Source organism: Tigriopus californicus, chromosome 1 (genome assembly GCF_007210705.1).
Source record: "Tigriopus californicus strain San Diego chromosome 1, Tcal_SD_v2.1, whole genome shotgun sequence".
Taxonomy (NCBI): Eukaryota; Metazoa; Arthropoda; class Copepoda; order Harpacticoida; family Harpacticidae; genus Tigriopus; species Tigriopus californicus.
The window spans coordinates 12,340,396-12,366,685 of record NC_081440.1 but is presented as its reverse complement, the minus strand read 5'-3'; the positions used below and the strand labels follow the sequence as shown (position 1 = coordinate 12,366,685).

General features: G+C 43.6%; 1 protein-coding gene, 2 long non-coding RNA genes and 3 other non-coding genes across 6 annotated transcripts; 2 read left to right on the top strand and 4 right to left on the bottom strand.

Moving 5' to 3' along the window:
• Positions 1-2,624: 2,624 nt before the first annotated feature.
• On the bottom strand, positions 2,625-13,934 carry LOC131893566 (uncharacterized). Its single transcript, XR_009374714.1, has 3 exons — positions 13,635-13,934; positions 3,025-3,164; positions 2,625-2,959 (listed from the first exon to the last, which is right to left on the bottom strand). It is a non-coding gene; the product is annotated as an uncharacterized LOC131893566 (long non-coding RNA).
• Positions 3,999-4,070, bottom strand: Trnat-ugu (transfer RNA threonine (anticodon UGU)). Its single transcript has one exon. It is a non-coding gene; the product is annotated as a tRNA-Thr (tRNA).
• On the bottom strand, positions 5,632-5,703 carry Trnat-ugu (transfer RNA threonine (anticodon UGU)). Its single transcript has one exon. It is a non-coding gene; the product is annotated as a tRNA-Thr (tRNA).
• Trnat-ugu (transfer RNA threonine (anticodon UGU)) lies at positions 7,110-7,181 on the top strand. Its single transcript has one exon. It is a non-coding gene; the product is annotated as a tRNA-Thr (tRNA).
• A 3,598-nt stretch (positions 13,935-17,532) lies between the features above and the next one.
• LOC131893526 (cyclin-dependent kinase 6-like) lies at positions 17,533-23,825 on the bottom strand. The gene is made up of 6 exons (XM_059243582.1): positions 23,574-23,825; positions 22,985-23,288; positions 22,204-22,369; positions 19,817-19,952; positions 19,196-19,363; positions 17,533-19,128 (listed from the first exon to the last, which is right to left on the bottom strand). The coding sequence occupies exons 2-6, from the start codon at positions 23,271-23,273 to the stop codon at positions 18,598-18,600; spliced, it is 1,290 nt and encodes a 429-aa protein (XP_059099565.1). The 5' UTR covers positions 23,274-23,288; positions 23,574-23,825; the 3' UTR covers positions 17,533-18,597.
• Positions 20,148-20,969, top strand: LOC131893559 (uncharacterized). Its single transcript, XR_009374713.1, has 3 exons — positions 20,148-20,447; positions 20,704-20,805; positions 20,858-20,969. It is a non-coding gene; the product is annotated as an uncharacterized LOC131893559 (long non-coding RNA).
• Positions 23,826-26,290: the final 2,465 nt, after the last annotated feature.

The window sequence follows — 26,290 nt, the reverse complement described above, 5'->3', positions numbered from 1 at the left end:
GTTGGAGAACCCTCTTCCACATGGAAGGAGCGAAAGAAGGGTGGCCAATATTAATGATGTTCGTAAATCAAAAACTCGCGCGAAATTAGCACAACTCTAGCATAAAGTGCCAAAATACCATTAAGACTTAGCGGTTTAATCATTTGCACAAGGGGAGCTATTTTTGCAAAGCAATTGGGTCGTTCCAAGAGTAAATCGACTCTTGATTTAAGAGTGAGCTCACTTGACTCGACAGCCCGATCAAAAATCGAGTTCAAAGCAATTTGCCTCGTAGAAAATGCGACGAGCAGCATCCCGAATCGCAAAATAGGCCTACACAATTATCCATAATCCATCACACACATATGGGCCTTTGTTGCCAAGTCTAGCGTCTAAGAATTGGCGAGGCTCTAAAGGGCCCCGATAATTCATGACATGATTACATCTCGTCATATCTTCGCGTAGCTCATCCTAACCACTATCCACAAATGTGAATGCATGATATAATTTGGTCTTAGTCTTTGAATCACAGACATCAAAACGTGATTTGATTTTTATTCGGACTTTCAAAGATTTCCCCACACAGTGTCCCAAACCATTGATTGTGATCCCAGAGAGTAGGTGAGAGAGCAGCACCCAATTTCTGTTTTGAGGGGAAAATTTCTGGCATTTCCTTGTCTAGGTTGATGGATGATGATGAGCATAATTATCTTGCAAACCTGATTGCCTTCTCTACCAGCTCCTCTGTCACTTTGATGCCTCATTAAGAAATTGCCACCAGAATTCCAGGCCAATTGCCGTCGGCAAGTTATTGGCAAAGTGCTTCAAAAGTATTTCTTGTATTTAGATTTCGTGTGTCTTTCAATTGACTCTGAAAAAAAACAAGTTGATCCTCAGATTTTCCGCCAAGCCAATAACTTGAACTCTTACTGGCAGTTATATTACGTATAACCCAACTTATAAAGCTCTTTCTGGCATCAAAATCACCCTGTAGATTAGCTATTCTTTTGTGTCCAAAATTACGAATCTCTGAGTGAATGGATGGAGTCAAGACAAGACGACGAGACCTACTGGTTTGACGGATTTGCCAGCCCCTCAGGACAGGATCGTTCCAATTATCTGGGCCGATGATGACTACGTCTTTTGTGGCCATGACAGGTGATCTCCGGAGAAGAAAAAGCCACCTCAATTTGGGTAAGTTTTCGCATTTCAGCCCCCAAAACATTCTCTAGATATTTTGAAGAAATTGACCCCCTCGAATATAGAAACCCATCTCCCGTGTTAGTTCAGTGAGAGTGGCCAGCATTGACCCACAACAAATATGTCTCCTTCAAATCCCAAGCTTTAGCGTTGATGACATGTGACTTCCTCCAAGAAACTGAGCCAGATTAGGAAAAAAGCGATGTAGAGAGCAACTGGAGCTTTTCAATATCGGAAGTTGATATCAGGCTCATCATCCTGTCTGAAATCGAACAGAGCGAGTCATAATACCACATTCCGGTGTCTAAAAGCCAAGGCCAGGCATAACATCAATACAAGCTGAATCCAGAGAAGATAACTGTTGCATGTTGGCGCAGACTCCCTGAAGACTCATAACTCTTTAATAGGGCCAGATCTAGATCAGTTTTCCCACGGGAGCAGATGTGCTGCGAGGAACCAGGAGTTCTCTAGCATTGCATGTGGCTATCTTGCTTCTTCGCCTTGCTCTCCATCAAGCATTTCCATGATAAGAGGTGCCTGCTTCCCTTCTTCGTTTGCTTATTCGAATCTTAGAACTCGCCATGGCGACCATGAGTTGGGCTTTACATTGTCAGCGTCTCATAATTCTACCAAGATGTGCTTTTAAGAGACATCATTATGGCCTCAAAATTGTCAAGTAGTCCGAACACATGGGATGGTCTCCAATGACAGGATCGCTTCTTGAATACAATGACCACTAGACCATTGGACTGTCGTTCAAGGCTAAAGTGCTTTCAAGAATCACACTTGCCCGCTTAGACTTCATCTGAAACGTCTTGTCTCGGGGTCGTACTGGGATATGTGGAATTCCAAGATGAGTCCGGACCTCAATGAAATCTTGCGCACAGCGTGAGTCATTGATCGTGAAGTCTCACCAGGATCAGATATCAATCTCGGGGTCTCCAAGACGTTTTTGTTCTGTTTTGAACTTGTTCTTGATCCAGACGAGAAATGACAGTGTCAGCTGATGTGAGCAACAGCTGACAATAGAAAAGTGATCCTCATCTGAGCGATCTGGCTCTTTAATCTAGGAAACAATCGCGATCATCGTGCATGAAAATAGACTTAAACGCTTTTTGCTCCCATCTCCAAACGGGATGACCACCAACGTCACTACCCAACCATCTCCACAAATGAATGAACATTGAAAACCTTTCTCTTTCAATGCCCTTTAACGCAAATCTCTGGCTCGTCCCGCAAGCTAAGCCAATTTGCCGCAGCTGTGGAGACAATGAGAAACACGTTTTCAGAAGCAAAGCAAACAAAACTGAAACTTTTCTCACGCTTTAAGATCTATAATGTTACACCCACCCAAAACTACTGAAATACAGCATGTCTAAGATGGTTTGGACGCCTAAATGAAGCAGAGGAAATTTCCGATGAAATTTCTTTAACTAGTACTAATGGCAAAGCAGTGCCGTGTGAACTTAAGTATTCTAATCTTAAGGTGGAGTGGTTTAGGTTTCATATTTTTGGAATGGGCTGCAATATCTACTACAATACTGTATTCTCATTTCCTTAAGAAATTGCCGAGTCACATTTGATGATTTCCATTTATGGAGAATTGGAGTATATTGATTCCACTTCCTTTTCGGGCTAGTCTTGATTTGATGTCGGCATCGGCTTTGGAGAACCATTAGAACCATCGATAAATGGGAAAATTCAAGAACCTTTTTCATCGATTGATTGCCCTTTTTTCAGGAAAAAACCTTCGGTTCAACTTGGAGCAACACTACCTTGTCTGAACTAAACTTAAACCCAGATCGTCAAAGGAGTTGGTTGCATATGGGCCATGGTTTTGCTCACCTGTGATTAGTTATGGAAGACATGGTAAGGAAGCACTTTTACTGGAGAGAAAGTATCTTTTTACAAACCTACTGTATAGGTTAGATGCAAGCAAAGTGAACGAACATTCCACGGGATCATCATAATCCTTTATTCGCGTCCTAGAAAATGAAATAAAAGCAAACCGACAGAGTTCAAGACCGCATACCACAATCGCACTCTTAGATATAAGTTTCCATATTTCCTTGACTATATATATATAGTTATTCGACTAGATCCATTTTCATCCGAATGCTTATACTTGTTGCATGACAATGCAATCCAAAGAATCAAATAGTCAATCAATAGGAAATCACGGTTTTTTTAGGCAGTGTATATTCAAGGCAAATCAATTTTCCGAATTTATAACTATTCCAATCCAATTGAGTGATGGGAGGGAGAGAGAGCCTTGGTCAAAAACCTCTACTTTCAAAGCGGCTTTGATCTCAAATTGGAAGATGGTATTCCAAAAAATCAACGGATTAGAGTGGCCAAATCCACAACCACAGCCACGAAGGCCTTCTCTCGTCTTCCAGAATTCCAAAAGAATGGTGATGTGGCAAAAAAGTAGACAAGAAAAAACCTGGATCAACAAATCGTTTTACGGGTGTGGGAATGGAATAGCTGCGAGTCCCCCAATTAGCACCATATCATCATGGAAGGGTAACTCTTTGAGCGATAAGCTATCGAATGAGAGAAGGGCGCCTTTGATGGGAGGTTTATGAATGATGTGACAGCCCATTGATAGGCCTAGTTTGACTGAGACGGATGGGCACACTTCTTTTATAAAAGGGCACCTGCTTAAAAACTGAGAGCATTACTCAGATTTTTCCTGAACCTAGCCAGTTTTTGATCATTGTTCACAAACAAAGCTACCAGCACTAAAGAACATCATTGTAAGTTATTGCTAGAGTGACTGAAGGCCATGCAGATGGATCATAAAAATATCACCGCACTGCCTCCAGTGAGGATTGAACTCACGACCCCTGGTTTACAAGACCAGTGCTCTGCCACTGAGCTATAGAGGCTATTGTCACATACACTGGCGACAAAAAATAATAGAAAAATATGTTTAGATTTGCCATTACTTTGAAACTGTGAATTGACTTGGAATTTGATGTCAAGAGTATCTTTGGACAACTGATCGACTCGAATTGAACCTAGCCGGCTGGCTTCATCACTTCTGGAAACTCGTATCTCGGATTGGGGCTAATTTTTGCCACTCACAAAAAACTCGATCATCATCTGGTGTTGGTGCTATCAATTGAATCCCTGGGTGGCACTACCTGACAGGGTCAAACACTGTCGGAAAAAAACCTTCCTTTTCCTCACCTGGTTCTTTACATCGTACCCCATTGATAGAATGCAAAGTTTTAACACTGTGCCCTCGATTTATGGTGTTTTCTCCATGTTTTAAAACACCTCTATCATGATGCTGGGTGCTCCTGATACTTGTTCAGATACCCTCGCTGATGACGACATGGTTGATTGGGGGATCGGGGGTTGAGATCCTCACGCTTGGTCAAAGAATGGCTTAGGGTTTTTTCAAGATGTCTTAAAAACGTGGCTATATCTTTCGCTTTGTTTTGTTTGCTTCTAATTGAACGTAAAAATGGAACTTGTCCTAGTGATAGGGTAATCAAATCATACAGAGAAAGCGCTTGCTTGAATCTCCCCGAGTTTTACAGGAACAATGATCCCAAGATCTGGATAAAGTTGGCAAAGATAACGAACTTGATTGCAAACAAAAGCAACGAGTACCTGAATCAATAAGTGCTTAACTTTGTTCACAACATCGAACTTTTCGAACGGTTGGTGAATTTTTCCTCCAGAAATCAGCCTTAGGCTTGCGTGTAAGAATTGAGGGGTGAAGAGCAAAAAACATCAAACAAGCTAGCTGGAGCTCCAGATAACAGGATCTTGGTGGATAAGAAATAGAATTGCAATTGATGTATGGCTTCCAAAGCGATCCCAGTCCATCTAACAATACACGAACTTTTCAATAGTGAGTGTTCTACCACCCAACCAGCCCAAGTGCCAAGAACAGGCGCAGAAAAGACATTTGAAGAAGGCACAAAAAAGCTTGTTCAAGTAGACGAGAGACACTTCATAAGATAAAGAGGCATCAAACTGAGATGATCTGGCCAAGAGACAGTTTCAAAGATGTTTTCAACCCTCCTATTGCCGAGGTATTCTTATGTACAAGGTGGTTGACGATGTGAATGGGGATGACACTTGATCCCCATAGAATTCCTTCCAACCCTGATGAGGGGAGTGAGCGTGGATTTTTTACCGAGAGGGGTTAATAACGCACCCTGTCTACTTGGAGAAAAGTCTAATGCGTTCGCTTGGGAAGTACGAGAAATTTGAATGATATTGTTCAACAAAAGTACTACATGGACCCATACTTTCGACTTTCAAGTCAATTGTCAACATAGTCAATGTAGACAACATTGATGCTAATTGCCAAGAATATTGGAGGTATATCTAATATGATATTGCTTGGTAAAATTGCGTTTTGGCAATAATAAGTTCAATCAATTAAGACCTGATCAAAAGGCTAGATGTTTTCGACCCCGGAGTAGCCGTTGCCTCCAGTGAGGATTGAACTCACGACCCCTGGTTTACAAGACCAGTGCTCTGCCACTGAGCTATAGAGGCTTTGTTCTTGGCCCTTATATTACAACTTTTAATTCAACTCTTTGCGAGATCTAGTGCTCTAAATGTATGATCCGGTACGTCGGAATCTTGGCAGGGAGTCTATTTTTGCCATATCTACCCCTGAGGCTTCCGCAAAAAATCGAGTCTTATTTTTTCTTGGGTTGGTGAGTGAATGGAAGGATGGAGTCCTAGAGGTTGAGTTAGGACTTGGGATCATTGTGAGATGATGAATAGCGATGCTGGGCTTGTTTGGCATACAAATGGAAATAAAAGCTCCCGACATGTGTTCTGACAAATTAATATTTTTTGCTCCTTCTTCTCAATTTGAATTTGGATGACTCTATGACTGGACAACGCGAAACATTTTCACCGAGGTCTGGAGAAGTGAAAAAAGTTTCTTCGAGCTGGAAAGTCATCCCCAAAAATATTTGCCAGCCTCACGTTTAGTCGAGATTTATGGAGTTTCTACAAATTTTCCCATCAGACACTCTAAAACTTTTCTCTCAACAAAGTCATAGTACTCGCTAACTTTGGCAAATATTCAAAGCGAACACATACAGTGATTAGTGTTTACATTAAGCAATAAAAAAATCTTTCCTCCTCTAACAACTCCCGGACTTTGCGCGCTGATTAAAGTTCACTTATCATTGATCTCCCTCCTTCAAGTGTATGTAGAAGTGCAAATGTACTACAAAGTGTGTTTTGGTATGACTTCATGAGTGTGAACTTAGAGGAGATTGTTTGAGTTGCGCTCCACATGGATGGAGGTATGAGATGTTTAGCGATATCTTGGACTGATATCAGGGCGTGAGAATGAGCATGAGAATCCAATCGGCCATAGAATAAATCAGTGAAGCGCTTTTTATCGTGATTGAAGCTTTTTGTTTTTCACCGACCCGCCGAGGCCTCTTCACTCCTCAGAAATGTCGTGCCTTAAAGATGGGCCAATCAAAAAATCAATGGTTGGCTTCAGGCTACAACAAAGTCATACATGGCCTAGAGAACTATTTGTGCACTCTGTGTTTTACTGGCAATCCATTTTGGAAATCTTTGCATGAATGCTGCCTACTGAGAAACGCAGCTTCTCCTCCAGCTGCCTTTTCACCTTCTTCACATATGTTTGCTATGGGTATCGTACAGCTTGAATTGCGTATGCTTGTCTATGGCGTAGCCGTCTGATTGAGAAGGCTCTCGTTATGGGCCTATATAAGGTATGTGTGTGTGTTCAATCGGACTAGAATGGGTTTTTCTTTAGTAGCTATGGCCTGGCCATGGAATGTGTGCAATTTCAGGAATGTCTGACGAAATCTGAAGCGAGTGTAGTGCACTTTTATTTAAAGGAAAGCTGCAGCAAACAAAATTGGCTTAAAATAAAAACAACTTCAAATTTGTGGAGTTCAGCAGGAGCCTCTATAGCTCAGTGGCAGAGCACTGGTCTTGTAAACCAGGGGTCGTGAGTTCAATCCTCACTGGAGGCATAATTTTGCCGAGATAGGAGGGCGAACTTTGGGCATCTCATTGAATGACTTAGAATTCAGTACCCGAGGCCCTTAGGGTTCTGGTTGCTTTGGAAAGGCACCCAACCCTGTGGTTATCATGATTTCCAATCAAGGAGACATTTCATGAACTGACTCGAGTGCTGCCGAGGCATTTGTTAGCACAATAATTAGAGATCTTTTACCTGTGATAACACGCTCACCGCCAATGGAACAAGTTCTCTATTAACCGAGCGAGGCACACTGGGGTCATCATGCCTCATCCGGGCCTAGAGACGCTGTCCAGTTACTGGGCTCTAATTTGATCTGATAGGAATCCGATCAACTAGATTTGGGGCGAGATCTTCCACGGTGATTGGAGATCTTGAGCAACAGGCCTAGTCAAGGTTCTTTTTGGATTGTTGTCACGTCACAATAAAAACAACAAAGTCCAACTTGGTCATGTCTTGTTAAGATGTAATTGATGGTACGTTATTCAGATCATGAATCAACAATCATTGACCCCCAAGTACCCTCTTCAATTCCTATTCATTCGAAGTCACAAACAAAGAGTGCCTGATTCCAGGAATCAAGTCATGAAGTATTGTGGTTCTGTAAGTCCCATGCAGTATGAATTGATCTCAAATAGACAATCAAGCCTTGAAGGCAAGGAAGGCATCTCATTCTTCCGGCCATGTCATGGTTATGAACTGTGAATTCGAATGAATGAGTGCAACCAACGGCTTCTTCTACACACAACCCATTTTGGGCAAACAATGAATGAGTCTTGACATGAATTCCCATGATCACCTAATATGAGCTCAAATCGGCATAAAAGCATGACGATTGCCGCTTAAGGAAGGGAAGAGGTCGTGCATTACACGTTCGGTCAAAGAGCATGAGAGAGGAAATTATCATTATGAGCTCAACTCTCATTCATTTTTTGAAAAAGGAGCCTTAAACACTATTTAAAAGGCAGCAGCGGCAACCGGGTTTCAATTGCACCTGCTCTTTCATCAACACAGATTTTGGCAGGCATTGAATCGGAGGGCCTATTACTGGGTGAAGCCTTGTGACTCCTTTCCATGAGAGAAGATAGCGTATCCGTCAGTTATCGGTTGATTGTGATGAAGGTACTCTGGAGCCTGAATTTGCTTCACGGTGTGAGAGAGAGAAAAAAAGACGAACGGAAGCCTCAGGTCGATGGGCCTCGTCTGCGCTAAATGAGAGCCAGACTTGATGACAAATCGTGGCTCATTCATTCAAGAGGTCATCTTGGGCGGAGGCACTCACTCACTGTCTTAGGCGATGGTTATGCTGGGAAACAACGGAAGAGTTTTCTCATGCCTTCACCTGGGCCCAGATTCATTCATTCATTCACTACTCAGGAGGCCCTGTGAACCCAACCCATCTACGCACTGACTGCTTAATTGGCGGGGAAAACAGTTTCAACCGACATTCCAAGATGGAAAAAGAGCCTTTCGTAAATGATAAATGGCAATTGTCATTGGCGAGGGAATCATTTGGATGTGAAGACGACTTGAAAAACGACATAAAGCTGGAAAAAGTCAGATTGGCCAATGGAGGAAGACGATGATACGAGCGAGGAAATTCCTTCGCCTGCCTAGAACTGAGCATTGCTTGATAGCCAGCACCGTAATTGGCGTAAGGTGGAAGATTGGCGATTACCTTCCGAAAGATTGCTTCTATCGATTGGAAGGAATGTTTCCCTTCACCTCCAAATTGTGTTCGTGGGTCCTTTTGTTTTTCCTCTCGATCTTCGAATTGATGGGGCACGGGATACGTGCGAGGCGAAGTGAGGCCTTGCTATTGAACCAGATCCGCGATCGCAGATATCTCCCAAGTTACCCCTCCTGCACTCCCCTACGTGCTGTAAATTCGCTCTGCTATCCAACAACCTTTTACACGAAAATTGTCCATCTATATAATTCTAGTAGTGGCATCTCGAGAAGGGGATCGTCAATCCCCGGCATTGGCGATTATATCTGATCACTTGTTGTCGACTTGCACTTGCCACCCCAATTCCGCCACTGGCAAACTCTCGGTACTTGGGTTCAAAAGATGGTTGAACGTAACTTCATGAAGGGAGAGGTTAGGTAGAAAAGAAGGAGGCGGATGAAGGGATGAGGGTGAAAATTGGCCATTCATCAAATTGGGCCACATTTCACTTTCCAAAGGGCCTGATGATCTTTCGAAAGTCGAAGCGCATTCCAGAACAAGAGAGGGCGATATTCCAAATTACTAGGGACAATGCAAGCGACGTCTTTGTTCCAGCCACTGAAATTCCCTCTTAAAAGACTACACCTTGGATCTTGGGGCCAAGACACCTTGCAAGAGGAAGTGGGATCTAATCAAACGCAAGACAGGTCAGAATGAAGAATCAAACAAAAAAGTTACCCAAGATTAGGGTTATGATGAGAGGCATGCCAGACGCCGGAATCATGATTTTGATTTCAGATTGTCTTGCTAACTTTGGAGTGGAGGGCCAAGGATGGATCCCTGGGAGACCCCCAATCTTGAATATATCATGGATGGTCGAATCAGCGGGGAAAAACACGATCCCCAAGACGGAATTCGAGAGCGGAAAATTGAAATGAAATCGTGGCTGGGTTGTTGTGGCTGATGTTGTTATTGTTGTTCATCACACGTCCCTCCCTTAAAAAATGAACCCCTTCTCTTTTATAAACTCTTTGTTTCGCCAAGACATTTTGGGGGAAATAAATCGGATTGGGATTGTGGCTGGCTTCGGACGCCGTCTGTCACTCAATCCTTTCAGTTTGGTCTTGATTATGACAATCAAAGTGTCTGAGAGGATGGAGGTTGTCGGCGAGGAGGCCGATGTTCATCATCAGACTTTGTGAAGCTCGATTGAGATCTTCTGTCGCTTGCGGGAGGTCGATATCACGTTCGATACTGTCCAACAGGCCCATGAATCATGTGGCTCAAATTGAAAATTTAACTCCCTTCATGGATATACTAAGCAACTTACGTGCCGGGCGCACTCAATGTGGCACACAAAGTTACACTCTAATATCCTCAAGGGAGGCAATTTGAATATGTTTGGACCTGTCTCAACTTTTGGCATCTTTGTCTTTAAAGGCATAGATTTTCATCAACATACAAGCATCTCAGCACGTAATGAAACCTCATCGAGGAGGGTTGATGGTCTTGTATATGCAAATGAGACATCCATCAATCTGTTGAAAGACTCATCTAGCTTCTTGACTTGATTTGTTTGTCTCAGGTTTGATAAACCAAGACATAGATGAAAAAAAAAACAATTTCCAGAATCTTGTTAGCTCTTGAATCCGAGAGTTTCTCAGTTTCTTCTACTCCAGACGGAAATTAGAAAAGGATTGGCACTTGGAAGATTTTAAACTTGATGGAGATTGATTGGCTCGATATTGAAATGAAGCCGTTTTCAAGCTTGTTACTCAAACAAATGCCTCCTAAGATGAGCCCAAAGATCATATGTGAGCATCACTCAAGATCTGCCTTTCTGAAGTCTAGCATCAGGCCCCGGCCAAGTTCCCGTCGATCCGCTCACTTCTAACCCAGCCAACCCTTACAGCTCTTCTCTGAATGGAGGTCAGACAGAATCTGACAAAAGTCAGACATATTGGGAAAGTCATTTCAGACATGGGGCTTCTGCCAGGAACTCGGGCCAAAACCCCGGCAAATTGAGGCCTTTTAAACAAATCAATTCGGTTTGGCCCCCACTAAAGGTGATTGGAAACATCACGTACGTACCTACTTCAGTCACATTTTTGAAGATTTTGACTGACTTTCGAGTTGCAGACCCGGGTGAAAGTGAGTGATCATGAGATAAAACATGTTGAACAAGAATAACACGTACCCAACAATGAACGAGTCCACATACTGTACAAGCATGAATAATTAGTCTGAAAAGGATTACAAAGAAGCCATTTTTAGGGGCGATTTAAGTTTGGAATGTTTGGACTTCCCTTGTGCTGAGATCAATTCAAGAGCCTCTTGAGATGATGTTGAATGGTTGTCAAGTATTGTGGGGGTCTTCAAGAGTCAGCAAGCATTATTAAGAATGATTTTAAAGGGTGAAAGACTTTCAGGAATGAGTTGGAGGACAAAAAAGAGCGTGAAATTATTAAGAGCTGACTTAATAGCTCCTCCAAGGGTCTTCACTACTTCAATTTTGAGGCCATCAACATTTTTAGAACACCCTCTCCGATACAATCTCTTTTTTCTTCAACCCCTTTTGCCTCCCGTAAACTGAGAAGTCGGGTATTGAGCACTCAACCAATTGAGCCAACCTGGTTTATGACATGATTTTCTAGGATCTTCGCTCCAACTTGCCTGGGTGTAAATTGTTCTGTTGTGGAGGTGGAATGTCGAACAACTTCCCTTCATCTCGGTTACTTTGGCCTTTCTCCACTATCAAATTGCTTTTCGTGACTCCTCTTGTTTATTGGATCTGGATCATCTTTTGACTTTATGGACTGGTTATGGCCAAAAGAAAACACCCCTATTCTCACAACACCCTTATCGAATCCATATCTGCCTTGGAATGAGGATTGTTGTCAATCTTGGTCACACGCCAAAGTCTCTGATTACTAACATAAACAGATATTCTTAGGAATCCAGGGAGACCTTTAACGATTGATACATCAGCAGGATAACAGATATTCGTGGAAAGGTTTATGCTGTGATCAAGCCTAGGGACACGAATGTCAGTGGAATGGGATAATCACGAGTTCCGTTTTGAGTAGCATTCCAATCATTTGAGGGCCAACTTATGAGAACACTTGTGCCCTTTAAATGTAGGGTAAATTCCAAAGAGTCAACCCTAAGCTATGGACAAAGATTCCCAGGAAAGGTTTCAGCATACGATCAAGCAGCAAGCCCAGATCTCTTGAATCAAACGGTTCGTAAGAACCAACCCCACTAGGTCCGAAGTTCTATAAATTCATCTCAAAAGGGTTTGAAAGTGAGTGTACATGTTCTATTAAAGTGGAAGGAGGGATCATAGACGTCATCACCCGTCATGATATTATGAAAGCCTCGAAGGCTTCTTTTCAAAAATGGCATCAGGACCCAGAGTTCTCGCGTTCTCCAGCGGGACTTTTTCCCATTGCGCCAGATTTAGAGCATTTTTCTTTGATTGGATTCCTCATCTTATGCTAATCCGAATTCTGGGACTAGAAAAATAACTCTCTCACAGGGCTGCCATGGTCCGGAAGAAAGTAGTGTATAATGGCAAGAGCAAAAACTCTTGAAATCTCAAGAATATGCTAATGGGCTTCACAAACAATCCAACATGGCTACTGCTGTGAGCCAGAGATGGAAAATGACATCCAAAAAATCTCTACACAGAAGGTCATCCAGACGTTCAAGACGTTCACACACGAGGATTTCTTGCAGAGATTTTTCTCACTCAGACCATCTAATGCTGTGAGAGTTCCTATGCCAGTAATAAAACGGAGATAAATCGAGAAACGTGGATCTTCTTTGCTCCAGGGGTCGGTCACTTTTATCATAAGAAGTGTGAATGCGTCCTAATCATGTGGAGATCAATATCAGATGAGTTTTTTCCTTTGTGCTCTTATTTCCTATTCCTTTTCAGATTTCCCGCCAAAACAAACCCGAGGATGGGAGATTTGAAGCAAGACTTTTTTTTTAAATCTCATCCGGCAGCCCCAAGTTTTGGGATTCATATTTGGAGGTGGAATGCAAGAGGCTCAATCCCATATCATTAAGGAAGACATGTGACCCCTTTTGACTGATGGGTAAGTGGACGGTTGAAGCCAATTTCTGTGATTGTTCTTACTTTTTGCCCACTCGCGCTCATTCTTAGTGTACGGATTGATTTGCAAATCTTGTTGGACAAGCGTAGCTCGAGCGGGTACTTTGATGAAGTGAGTCCTCGATCGGGCAGTTCAAAGGAGGGACTGTTTTTATCAGTAACAAGTGGATCTCAAGTAGTAATGGAATTGTCCAAGAGCCCACCCAAATGACATTTGAAGATGAGGGTCTCTGTACGAACACACGAGCATGGGCTATTTATCAACAGGGCCTTGAGAATTTGCTTACTTGTTCCAGATGATTCGCTGCTTTTGGAGATGAATGCCACCTTGCATCCAAGTCTTTGATCACTATTTGTGCAATGAGACTTCAAATTTGACCAAGTAAGAGGCAAAAAGCATTCGGGTACCTAGATGTTTGTTGCAGAGCTGTGTACCGACTCCTTGAATTGGATAGGAAAATATTCGATAAGAAATGCAATACTGACTCCACTCACCTCGATTAAATGCATAATTCATAATTACAACGAAGTCACATTATTCATAATTACTCTAATTTGACAGAATCAATCCCTTCCCTCTTCAAACCACGAAACCATTACCATCCTTTCGTACAAATATGATTAATAGAACAAGGTCTTCATTATCATCTAGTTACCCAAGTCCAGATTGCAGATTGCAGATTGCCATAGTTGTTAGCAAGTGCTTGCGGTAATGTGTCGGAAGCTTTTGGGGCCAACAATTGCTGACAGATTTACAAGCTTAATCTTCTCAGCATTGCAATCCGCAATCTTCTCGGGCCACCATGGTAAATTGAGCCTTGCGAACTCCTTCGGCTTCTGGTCGTGGCTTTGCAAAATTTTTGCACACTTCTGGTTGGCTTGCGCTCACCTTTGTCTTGGAGGTCTGGCAGTCATGTGCCAAGATTTGCAACCATCACTATCTTGATGTCGAGTTCAAGTCCGTCCGAGAAATTGAACCAGGGTGAGAGAACACGGTTTTTTAAAACAGTTGACATGCCATTTTTGACTCAATTTGTTAGACAAATCATGAACAATTAAAATGATCCAGAGAAATGAAAAAACAATGCACGCAATATTTAGTTTCATAATGGACATGGTGGTCATAATGGGCTTTAAAATATTCACGCGGTTTGTTTCTGTCGAGTGTGTCACCCTGAAATGGTACTTTCTCTATGAATGAATGGATTTTCTGGTATGTTTAGCCAAGGAATTTGCACACATGCTTGAGGTGCGAGCTTTTGTACCGGTACCAAGTTGAAGATAGGATTGGATTGAATTGAAGGCCCACCCAAAGCGTGAAAACATATCCGAAAGGAAAATCTGATGTAGCGTGGGAATCACGACGAATATCATGAGAATAATCAGCCACGTTTATCTGAAACACAAGGCACAAGAACGGCATGATGACATTATGTTCTCAAATCTGAATCTGTTCGATCTGTGTCAAAACGAGACTTGTTTGTTTTCCCACGACAAATTTTGGACAAGGAGTCTGTGGCAGAAATTGAAACTGAGCTACTTTGACTCTCTTTCACTCCAAATCACAGATACGTGACAATGTCTGGAAGAAAGATACCCATATATGAAGCAAGGCTTGGAAAATCGACCATTTACATCCGTGTTCATCCATATGTCTAGGATGTCCGAGATTTGCGAGTGAAACATTTTTTCCCACGTCCTTCTGTTTATTCACACTTTTTTGGGCACTGACATCAATCTTGTCACACCAGCTTAGTTCGAAGTCTTCCAAAATATCGCAAAAGCTTCAACTTAGGAAGGAGACAAGGGAGCCGTTCAAGCCGAGTGAATCCTGGATGACCTTGAAGGTGTCTTCAAAGCCCCCTGCAGACCATGCAAATGACTTGGGACAGTTTCTTTCTTTACAGTAGACGAACACGATCATCCTACCTATGATACGGTAGATCCAACAACCGCCAACAAGAAAGTCCGCGGGATGGGGTTGAGGTATGTAAATCGACAATATTCTAACCCCCCGGAGCTCCCAATTCGCCCCATGGGTCAAAGCAATCTAGCCAATTCGGCCAACTATTTCCTGACGATTCCCTTACCTTTAAAATCTCAAGCAACCCAAAAACCCTCACTCAACCATCCATGAAGAAGTCAAGCTCCGTTCAATTCGGGTAATACCCACTTTGAATCACTTTGGGCACGTGTCGGTCATTTCATCAATGCTGGAGCAATCCGGAGCACATGATTGCTCCGTACATTTCCAAACTGGACCTATTTTGCTATGGCATCTCGCTCGATCTCTTGCCCAAGTACAAGTAAGGGTTTTTTGGTTCATGCATGGAATTCTGAATCTAGATTATCCTCAGTAAAGTGTACCTGAGAGAGCGAGAGACACCATGCCAGGAGCCATTTCTAGTGCGCCCAAGTCCAAGAGAGGATATAAATATGAACTTCAACCCTGTCAGACACGCGTCTGTCAAGTTCGTGGCTCCTTCAGAGCGACAAGAGCCCAGAATAATATGTGCTTGAATGGCCCCATAATGATAATAAAATCTCCCCAAAAATCGAGATCAAACCCATGGAGAAGGAGCCACTGGGAGAGGAATGGAGGACAAGAATCTTAAATCACTCACAACGCTTCATCACCATTGCTCTAGCCAGGCTATTGCCCCCGAACCAAAGAGATCGACCATATTATCCTCCGAATATTAACCGGAGCTGCTCGCTGGTACTACTTTCAATAAGGTCGTTTTCAGATCCCGGCATGACCGGGGCTACTTTTCAATATCTATTACTGATGAACGGTCCAACAAATCGTATCTCTTGAAGCTTAGGATAGTGCAGTATTCAATGTTCGATCATCGCACAAGCTTGATGTGGAAGAACTGGTTGACGTGTGTACTTCTCCCCATGAAGGTGCTTACTACCTTGCTCCTAACTGAAACCACAGTGAGTGGATACCACTCGGTCAGTGGATAAGGAATTTAAATACAATCCCCTTGGACTTGGATAGTGGAGAAGTTCGGACAAAAGATGGACAGGTCTCTTGCCCTGGACCGCCTTTATGGCTTTGATCTGATTTACTTTTCAATTGGAGCGGGAACTTGGGTTTTCTGTTCGGTTTCAATAGATTTTTCGGGGGCCGAGTTCGACCGGAGTTCATACATATGAATGAGTCCTCATCCCCGTGGATGAACATTACCAATAAATTACACATCTCTCCTGGCCGTTCTGGCTTAACAGGAATTCAATTAGACTGGGAAATCAATTGTCGATGTCTACCAAATACCAACCAAAGGCTAGCCAAGCTTTTGTGTCGTCGTTACCACGTTTGCCGAGAAGATTGGGGTCGAGATCCTTGCGTAGATCGCCACCCAAAAAATTTTGGGCAAGCATTTCAACACTTATTGTCGAGATCTCGTGTTGGATTTGGGCCACACCCAAGATATGTGAACTGATACACGAGGCTGGGTCAGGTGTGGATGAGCTGAATGTCTTAATCCTGTCAATTAGAGCCAGTTCCTTGCTTATGGTTTATGAGAGAAAGAAGAAGCATCTTTTAAACAGACAGTTTTGTCGAACAACCAGAGTCTTTTGTACACTCTAGGATGGAGGGGCATCATTAATCATCTCTTAGAGGGCCAAGGAGCTGTAAAGTCAAGAAAAATAATCTTTAGCCCATTCAACACCAATCCCAGAAGTCAAAGGAGTGAAGACAAAGTGACTCAGAGTTGCCATGGAGTTGTTAATAGTCTCAGGCTCAATCGTGTCGGCGACGGTGATGGTGTCAGTGGCGTTTGGTGAGAGAGCGAAGCAAGCAGTAATCAAGGAGAGTAACGCCTGATTCCACGTACACATCTTCTCATCACCTTTTTTCCCTTTAGTATCAAAGAAATAAATGATGTCAGGGAGAAGAAGTGTCAGCACCCGAGATCCCACTCATGGGAACATGATGAATGGGTTATTTTACACCTTTGAGAAACGGACAAAAAAATTGACTCCGCTCTCTCCTATGTGGCCGAGAGCATAAGAATATTCTTGATCGCTTCCATTTCAATTAGAGTTCATTAATGAGGACAAGAAACTGAACAGACGCGTCAGATCTGGACTTCGTCAAAGGTTAAATTGAGATCAACAGCTAGTCCAATCACCTTGTTGATTTCACAAACTACCAAAACTTAACGCTTCTTTTCTATTCCTCCGTTGAACAACTGTCTGTGTCGCGTTCTTTTTACTAGACCTTCGTTTCGTTGGAGAAAGGAAAGGATGTCAGGCTCAGCACGTCAGTCGATTTCCGCTCAATACGACAACGAGTTGAGAACAAAATTTCCCCCTTCCCCGCATTGAGACCGATTGAAACGGTATTCAAAGGATTTTTCGGGGGTTGTTTCCCTTGTCTAAGGGGGTTGAGCCAGTAACGACGAGTCTTACAACAATATTACTAGGGTCACCAAGGTCAGACTTGGCCATGAAAAGCCGTCACTTGTTTCCGCACAATTTGATTTGTAGCAACTTCTTCCCTACTACCTATGACCGCAGTTGAAAAGGAGCAAGAGAGGCAAGTTATTTGGATATCTTTTATTGGACATCATGTTCAAGAGAGGGATAAGTATTTCTGACAAAGCAAAAAAACACTAAGACGATTCACGAATCGACTTATCAACAGATCCAAGGAGCAATAATTATGTTCAATTTACATCTGACAAATCAGGACGAAGCCAAGTGGTGAAGAGACCAGGTCTTGAGCTCGTCCATCAAATGAGATTGGAGAGGAAAAAAAAAGAGGGGTCAGAGATTTGATTCAGAGAGGCAGCTTAAGTTTGTGGTTGGTTGGTTGATTTGAAACCAGTACAATAGTACTCAATTGGATTCTATTGCAGTATCTGAATAATAAGGACTGACTGAACTGGTGACTGGTAGGTGTTTGCATGGAACTATGAAGTTTGCTCAAGCGCAGCTTTGGTTCTTGTACTATTGCCATAAGTTGGTAACTGTTTTGAATTTCGTGGTCTTACTTGATTAAGGTATGAGTGAGGTAGGAGAGCGTTTGAAGAGCGATGCCCAGATACATTCTATTACTTAAGAGACCAAAAGAAAGAGAGCGAGGAGCGGGAGAGGAACCGAATGTTCCATTACTTGTAAGATTCAAAAGGGAAACGTTGAAGGAGGCTGGCTCTGTGAACTTTGATATGTTGTCTTTGTTGTGGCTTGGCTGACCGAATGATAGCTCGGTTGAAAGTGATATTTATATTTTGATATTATTGTTGAAAAGAGAGTGCAGTCTGTTGGCGATGAAAGGGACAAGAACTTCGTCGAGGAGGAGAGCTTCAAAAATCTGACATTTGGGGGATGAGCTTTGAGGGCCCAAGAAAAGGAGTGTCGCCGAAATAGAGGGCGTTCTTCAGGGAGGCACATGTGGACCTACTGAGGGTGATTACTTCTGCGAGGGATTGGGTTCCGGACAGGGTTGGATCAAACTCCAACGTACCCATTGACGAGGTATCACAACAAACAATAACAATTCGTAATGTACATTGGATGGGACATGGAGGATTTTGAAGGAGCGTGTTGACGAGCACCGGTCACTTGATTTGGGGGGAATACTTGTGATCACCAGATGGATTTGTTTCAGCATCGCTTGGCACTGGACTCTCCCAAGGACCCTCCAGACTCATCATGGCTGCTGAACGAGAGGTTGGATGATGAGTTCAATGAGGACGAGTGGTCTGACGATCTCATTGATCTGGACGAGGACGATGCTGGTGAAAACGACAAGGGCGAGAATCCATAATCACTGAAGTAGGGATGCAAAAGCGCCTCACTGGCGGTAATGCGTTCACTGGGATCAAAGGTGAGCATTTTTTGGACCAGATCCTGGGCCTGCTCATCCATTTCGGGCACGAGATCCTTCCAAGATTGGGCACCAGTTACCTTGAAGTTGGATCGAGCCACGGCCGCGTTCTCGGGCCAATCCTCCTCTGACGGAGTTCCGATCTTGTCATAGATCTTTTGGAGCTGATCCATTTCATATTGACCAGGAAATAGCGGCTTGCGAAGAAACAGCTCGGCAAAGATGCATCCACAAGACCACATATCCACGGGCGTGGCATACGGCAACCCCATCAGAACCTCAGGACTTCGATACCAAAGTGTAACCACCTAAACAGACCGAGAAGTTGGTACATTCATTCTAGTATACGAAACTAGTATGAGATTCGTGACTCACCACAGAGGTTAGTAGAGTATAGAACTCGTAGATTCGGGCCAATCCAAAGTCCGTCAGCTTGACATTGCCGTCCCTTGTAACGAGTAGGTTCTGAGGCTTGAGATCTCGGTGCACGATACGGTGACTGTGAAGGAAGTCCACACCACACAAGATTTGCCAAATTATATCCTGTAAACGGGAACAACGGATGTCAGGCGTGGTTCAACACGATCAGAAGCTCTCAATTCAAATCTCGTTCTACTGGCGTTGGCTTGCTTGCTCGCTTGCTTGCCTGCTCCCTTGCTTTGCACCAATGTTCCTACCTACCACATGGTCTCATTCGGTGACCATGTGGCACGCGCTTTCGATGATTTCTCCCCCTTTGAACAGCGGGACCCCCTAACATAGCAAACAATTATGACATGGACCAAAGTAAACATCTTTAGTACCAGCAAAAAGCGCCTCTGATCCCATTGTCATTACAAAAGGTACAACCAACAAGAGGGAGACCGAGACAAAAAGGTCGCCATGTTAGCCATTCAAGTACACTCGTACATCCATCGATTTTTTTGGGGGTCGAACTTCAGGATTTACTCCAAGAAGAATGACATTCTTGTGCGAGATCTTAGTGTGATGTAGTACCTTGATTCTATCTTGGCCCAACCCGGGTGAGGGGCATTTCTCGAGGTAGGAGGCGAGATCTTGGTGGACATGCTCAAACACGAGGTAGAGGGACATCTCACGCTCTCGGCGTTGGCCGTGGCAAATGTCCAGCAATCTAAACGGGACGGAAAAAGGAGAAGAAATAGGTTAATTATTGCGGCATTAAAAATGAGCCCGTTAACCTTGTCAAATGCTTCCCAAGTCATATCAATGTGAGAAATCGCCTTCATTGGAGTTTTAACACTTTCATTAAAAAAAGGGAGACGAGAGAAATGAGATGAAAAATCGTTTCTCATCAAAAACGCTTTGGTCTTGGTGCGATGGTGAGCAAGATATGTGAGTCCATTCTCTGGAAGCACCGCCGACGAAATGAAGGTGTCGGTTGGGTATTTGTTTCATTGATAATTGATTGAGAAAGGTTTTGTGTGTTCTCAAAAGAATACAAAGGTCCACCATCTAGGAGCGGTGGGGGACTCGTCGTCGAGGCCTTGACTCAATTCAGTTGGTAATGGGGTATTAGATGTGAAACAAGAGATTTCTGGAGGTGACCATTGGAATTCTCTTTCAGCCCCCACGGCCGTTTAAAAATACCTGGATAGTGTTATCTCAGGTAGGAGTTTGATAGCAAGAGTTAATCTTCTTTCTCTCGGCCCCCATTTCTAAGAGCTACCTGTGACATTTTTGTTCAAATTTGGCACACGGAGAACAGGATTAAGACGAGATTTGGAGTTATGGATTAATTGTGTCAATTTATATCTCTTCCCCCCCCCCCTTCATTCCCAAGAGGCCTGATTCCAGAGGTCTCCGTAGAAGTCAATGGCCTAGATAAGAACGAATCTAGGCCCTCAATTCAGACATTTTTTCAGCTTTGTTGCCACTCAGGAATGTCTTCTGACCAGTTGTTAAAGGATCAAAAACGGCGCTCAAAAAGACGGTATTTATTGAAGACTTGAGGTCCAAAATGGAAGGTTTGAATATTTTTGAGGCGACAAACTTGGGCAACTAACTCTCTTGCTCTAGTTTTGTGGCGTTTGTCAAGGCGCCTTTGTTTATCTCACGATTTTTATGCCCGAACTCTAAATGAGCGGAGGGCAACCCGTGGACCAGGACGACGACGACGACGACGAGGAGGTATTTAAAAGACATCCATAAAGTGTCACTGTGTATGTGCTATGGTTGTGCCTAACAAGATCTGTGAAACATTCTTTCAGGGCGGCTAGGGCATATGAGTTTACATTCCTCCAATTTTGTCCGTGATCTGGGTTTGGAGCCGGATTTTTATAGTCAAAGCCAATGATTTTAGTGCTCTCTTCTCGGTGTGGACGGGTAGACGTTGTCCAACTAGCCATCTTAAGTTCCAGCTTGAACTGTAAGAAGTTTGGGAGATGGTCATCACCCCTCATCATCATCATCTCTCTCCTTCTCTCCCTCTCCACTTTTGTCTCCAAAGATCTCTTGGCCATGAGACCCGGTTGAAGGTGATTACTGTCATTCTTTTGTTTTTGGCGCCAATCAAAGATCACCAATTCACATATTTCAGGGCTCTTTGACTCCATTGAACACCGAAGTAATTGTCCGAGTTTGAAGTCTTGGGGCAGAAACTCCGGGCGTTAATGAGCACGATCGCAGGGAGATAGAAACGGAAAAAGATGCCCAACTTCAACAACTTCAGAGGGAAAGGTCAAGCATGCACAGCAATGCAGTTTTCAACGGTCGACGGTTGACTTATTGTGCCTTGCTTAGGTCGGAGCAATGGCCGGAAGGCAATTGATATGCTCACAAAGGTTGACATGAATGCCTTCAGCGAAAGCCATTGTGCTAACCATTCATCATTGAAAGAGAGCTCCATTTTGACACAGACACAGAGCGAAATGGCTTCTTCTTGAAAGATTGCAACGTGGTCATCAACAACATTTTCGCTTTTCACGTGAAGGCATTCCTGAACAAGACTTTCATATGCTACACTCACACACACACACACACAACAGCCTCGATTTCCCAACGACGCGTCATTCCCTCCAAATTTCATTGTGTCTTACTGTTGAACGTACGTTCCCACTTTTATGATATGGAATATCCAAAGCCAGACGAGACTAGAATACTAAGTTCCTCAACTGCAACGACGGCGACCATTTATTCACAAAACCGAATCATGTCAGCTGCTCGCCATGAAAGGGCTTTTCAAGAGCCACGAGGAGGGCCGCCTAGCTCCAAGCTCAAAACTTCCTTCTCCCCCCATAATTTGCACAATAATACCACTCGCCTGGCTTGTCCCGAGACTCACGGGGAATGTTTCTAAACGGCCCTGAGGGCTTTAGAACGAAGTGACGAGAACTAGATCATTCATGGCAAGAGTGAAAACCTACCTGACAATATTGGGGTGATCAAACTTTTCCAATTGTTTGAGTAAGGATATTTCGCGGAGGATGGCCATGGGCACGCCATCTTCGGTTAATGTGAATCTCATCTTCTTGAGAGCCACGATGGTATCGGTGGATTTGTCCCGAGCCCGATACACAGTCCCGTACGCACCTGAAAATAGTAGGGATGAACTCGTTGAAAACAGAACTCTTTGACCCAACTCGACCCATCCATCATTGCTATTTCAGCTGACCGAAAAAATGTCGGTCATTCCTCAAAATAGATTCGAGGGACAACGGAGTAAACAATTTGTAGATAGAATGACTACCGCCATCGGGAAATGAATACTTAGTGAGGGGTAGTCGAATCGTCAGAGAACTATGCCGGTTTCCGACAAGGAGACAAATCAAAATTCTCGGGAAAAGACCATCAGGCCAACATAGGTATGAATGGTTGTAAACACTTGAACTTGTTTTAGGCAGGTGGTGTCACCAAGAAACACATGTCTGTCTCTTGTCAGTCCCAATTTTAAGACCCAGGAGTGACTGGAAACAGACATGGTCCCTCAATGAGCCAATTTCCATTCCACGTCCCCCAAGCACTTTACGTCCACAGAATCACTAACGACAACACATGGCAGATGGACGGAACGGAGAGAGACCGAGGAGAGAGAGCACTTCCAAGGCAAGTTCAAAACCAAACACTTCCTCGCGTGGAAGACCACACCACCAGCTTTCATACCATCTATTCTAGTTTGGAGCACACGAATACAAAGCTTCAACTTACCATTTCCTATGACACTCAGTTCTTCGTAATGAGAGGGGTCCCGCAAGGGCGAGACCATGGGCCCTCCACTAGTCGAGGATGCCGGACTACTTTGACCTCGAGCCTCGTTCGACACCCCTCGTTTCGAACCCATGCTAGTTTGCGAGGCCGGGGAGGAAGTAGCTGTGGCCGAGGTCATCTTTTTCATGGTAACGGAACTTGAGCTAGTTGGGCTGGAAGATCCAATTTCATTCTGCTGAACTGGATTTAACTTCTGCTTGCGCCTCCGCGACGAAGATGAAGGATCCATTCAAAGGTTTTGAATCTAAGTGGAAAGAAATAACGTTGAAAAATCTGGTAGGGAAGACTTTATTGTTTGGACCAGATGTGATGGTCTCTAGCCCTTAATTTCAGGGCATCGGAAGCGCTTGATTGGAGAATGGAGGAGGTGAAAATTACAGTGAATGTTACCCCAAATCGCAAGCTCAAAGAGTTGGAAACACATCATTAGAAAGACATTACGATCATCAGCGCCCAAAAGATGATCGTTGAGCCGTTCCGGCACAAACTATAGAAAACAGAGTTACAATAAACGGCTTGACATTCTCACCTGATACAACGCGATATGAAGAGGCATGTCCTGAATTGAAGCAGCCTCAAAATCACATTTTAATTCACAGAACTTTTGCGGCTTGGACTGAAACGCAATCTTTCAAACTGGAGACTGGAATAACTTCTAGGCTGTCTGTCTACTTCCAGCCCCAGTCCGCAACTGAGGATTTCCTCCTAGCTCCCGCCTCTCGTGATCGAACGGTTCTCTGACCCACCACCACCCGCTTCTTATCTCTTTCCACGTGGTCCCCCTTCTTGGCCGATTCTCGATGCTTCGTTCGGAACACTTCTCTTGGATGACGAGCTCTCGGCTTGGGTCTGGCTTGGCCCACGAACGCAGCAGCTGCAGCGTGGAAGCTGATGCGACAGCAAACCTCTAGTTCGGTGTTTTAGGACTACAATCGAATTTTTTCCGCGAAACTCTTGGTGGGTTCGGCGGTTGAGAGAGGGTTTCACGACCGTTGAATGAATACAATTTTTGGCGGAACTTCAGGATTGAGGATCAGTAGGTCGGATTACGACGTGCTCATACCTCTGAGGCAAGAATGAGTAGCACCACAATGGTCGGGTAAGCAAGCAGACATGGAGGGGGTTGTTGAGCTATTGGGGAATGGGGACCCAAGGTGACGGTGGAATTGGTGGGCGATGTTACGGAGTTTTATTACGTAAGTTCAGGGAATGCGGCAACAGCTCTTCCTCCAGGACATCCAACGATTCCAAGGACACATGTGGGCACAGTCGTATTGTAGAGTAAGAAACCAAATTCTTGTAGTTCCTTACGGAATCTGGTCAAAGTTTTTTGTCTTCGTTCTCAGCATAACATTTTTACTTATTTTGGTTCCCCTAGTTTCTCCATTTGTCATTTATTTCACCCACTGTCTCCCCATTTATGATTTGCGCGCCACTAATTTTCGTTGACAGGATGACTGTTCAATGGTGTTGTTCAGGGGTTATTGCTCTCCTCTTTGGGTCTATGACTGCTTGTATGGAAAAGGAGGGTATGAAGAGGGAATGGCCATCTCGTGATATCCTTGTGGAAGCGAACTTCGTCGTAGAAGAGGATGATGATGATGATGAGGATTATGATGATGACCTGGTCATCCAACAACCGTCAGTTTTCCCTCCAATATCTCAAGTGTACTGACCCCAGGAGAGACGACTTCGCCGGAGGATGTTGACCTTGAGTATTTCAGAGTACCCAATGGCATCTTCATTCTTCTGCACCGACTCTCTAAGAGTCTCCCTCGGGTGCCATATGTTCTATAGGTTGCAATTAACTCCCATAAACGAACATGATCCGTGGTTCCTGGATCATCTGGAGAGGAGAATTGAAAATCAGGCAAGGAGACCTGTTCTTTCAAACAATGTGCACATGTTCATCTAGGGATGAATCGCTCAAGAGTTTTGAGTTTCCCAATGAAACGAGAATCGAGCAAGGCTTTAAAACTTTGAATTGGGGCATTCCTCCCATTGTTGAATTCAATCTTGAGGGTAGTAAACAATTTCTCTTGGCATTTTGTCTACACGCTTGTTAATGAGTCAACAAAAGTGGATTCGTGGAGCGGAAAATGCGAACTCAATGCATGCAATAATGAATAGGTCGGTTGGAAGGCTTCCACGTGATGGATTAGCAAGTAAATAACCTCCAAGAAGCTGCATCTCCCCTCCCCAGTTTTCAGACTCTCTCTCTTTTACTTTCACATCATCCTTATCACAATCCAAAATAATGCACCATGCGAGGCAACTACGGTATGTACATTCATGATTTCTTGCCCTCGAATCGCACATTTTCGTTATGATTGCATAGACAAATGTTCAACTCTTCAGTCTTTCCTCTAAATTGGATTGCTCATTGAAGTAGCCAAGAAAGATGAAGCCAGTGGTGTTGATTTGATTGATCCCTAAGTGAAGAGGAGTAAAAAGCCCTTCTCATTCTGTCGGCTGACTCTTGAAGTCTTCATAAACCGTCTTCAATGACGTTGAATGAGCTTCACAAGATCAATTAGCAGTCATTTTCAGGCTGACTTAATTGGTAGAATGGTTTTTTAAAGAGTAGCATGCCGCTCGATCCTGTCATGTAAGCTCAAAGATGATGAATTGATGGATGATCATTCAGCTCCAGTCAAAGAGTTGGAAAATTCAATACCCTTCGATGAAAAGCCACACCAAAGTCTGTAGGAAAATATTTCTAAAACCTTCAAGCAGATGCCATCCAACAACTTCCTCGTGGTCGATTTGATTTGTGAGGGATCAAGCCCAGATTAGTGATTAAAGTTGTTGATGAAGTGCACAGCAAGGAACAATTGGACTATGAAACCCTAATTGACTTATTGCTCCTTCGTAATTTAATGGTCCAGATCTGAAAAATAGCAATTTTATATCCATAGACCAGAGGGGAAGCCATCTAACCATGATAGAGCCATTTTTGATCGAAAAGCCCTGTCTCTTACCTTGGATTGGATGACCTAGTTCCATATCCTTAGGTCCAATTCATTGTATGTATAAATGTATTCACGTTCATTTAATTCAGATTTTCCATTGAATGCCTACCGAAGCTCTACCCTCAGACAGAGCCATTTTGAACAATGGTTGGCTTGTCTGTACAGAGTCTGGATTAAGTAGACATTTCTACATTTTGAATACCGACCGTGGGAGATCTCGAACAATACATGTATAAATAGACCTTACTCAGAGTATTTTTTTTTGAGGGGGGGG

Bases quoted from the DNA above. Each gene is read 5' to 3' on its own strand.
- LOC131893526 (XM_059243582.1), bottom strand. From the start codon at position 23,273: ATGGATCCTTCATCTTCGTCGCGGAGGCGCAAGCAGAAGTTAAATCCA. The intron at 19,953-22,203 runs GTAGGTTTTCAC...CGTCCCGTTTAG, and splicing joins GATCACCCCAATATTGTCAG to ATTGCTGGACATTTGCCACG. The intron at 19,364-19,816 runs GTACTACATCAC...TCCCGTTTACAG, and splicing joins TGGGCCAAGATAGAATCAAG to GATATAATTTGGCAAATCTT.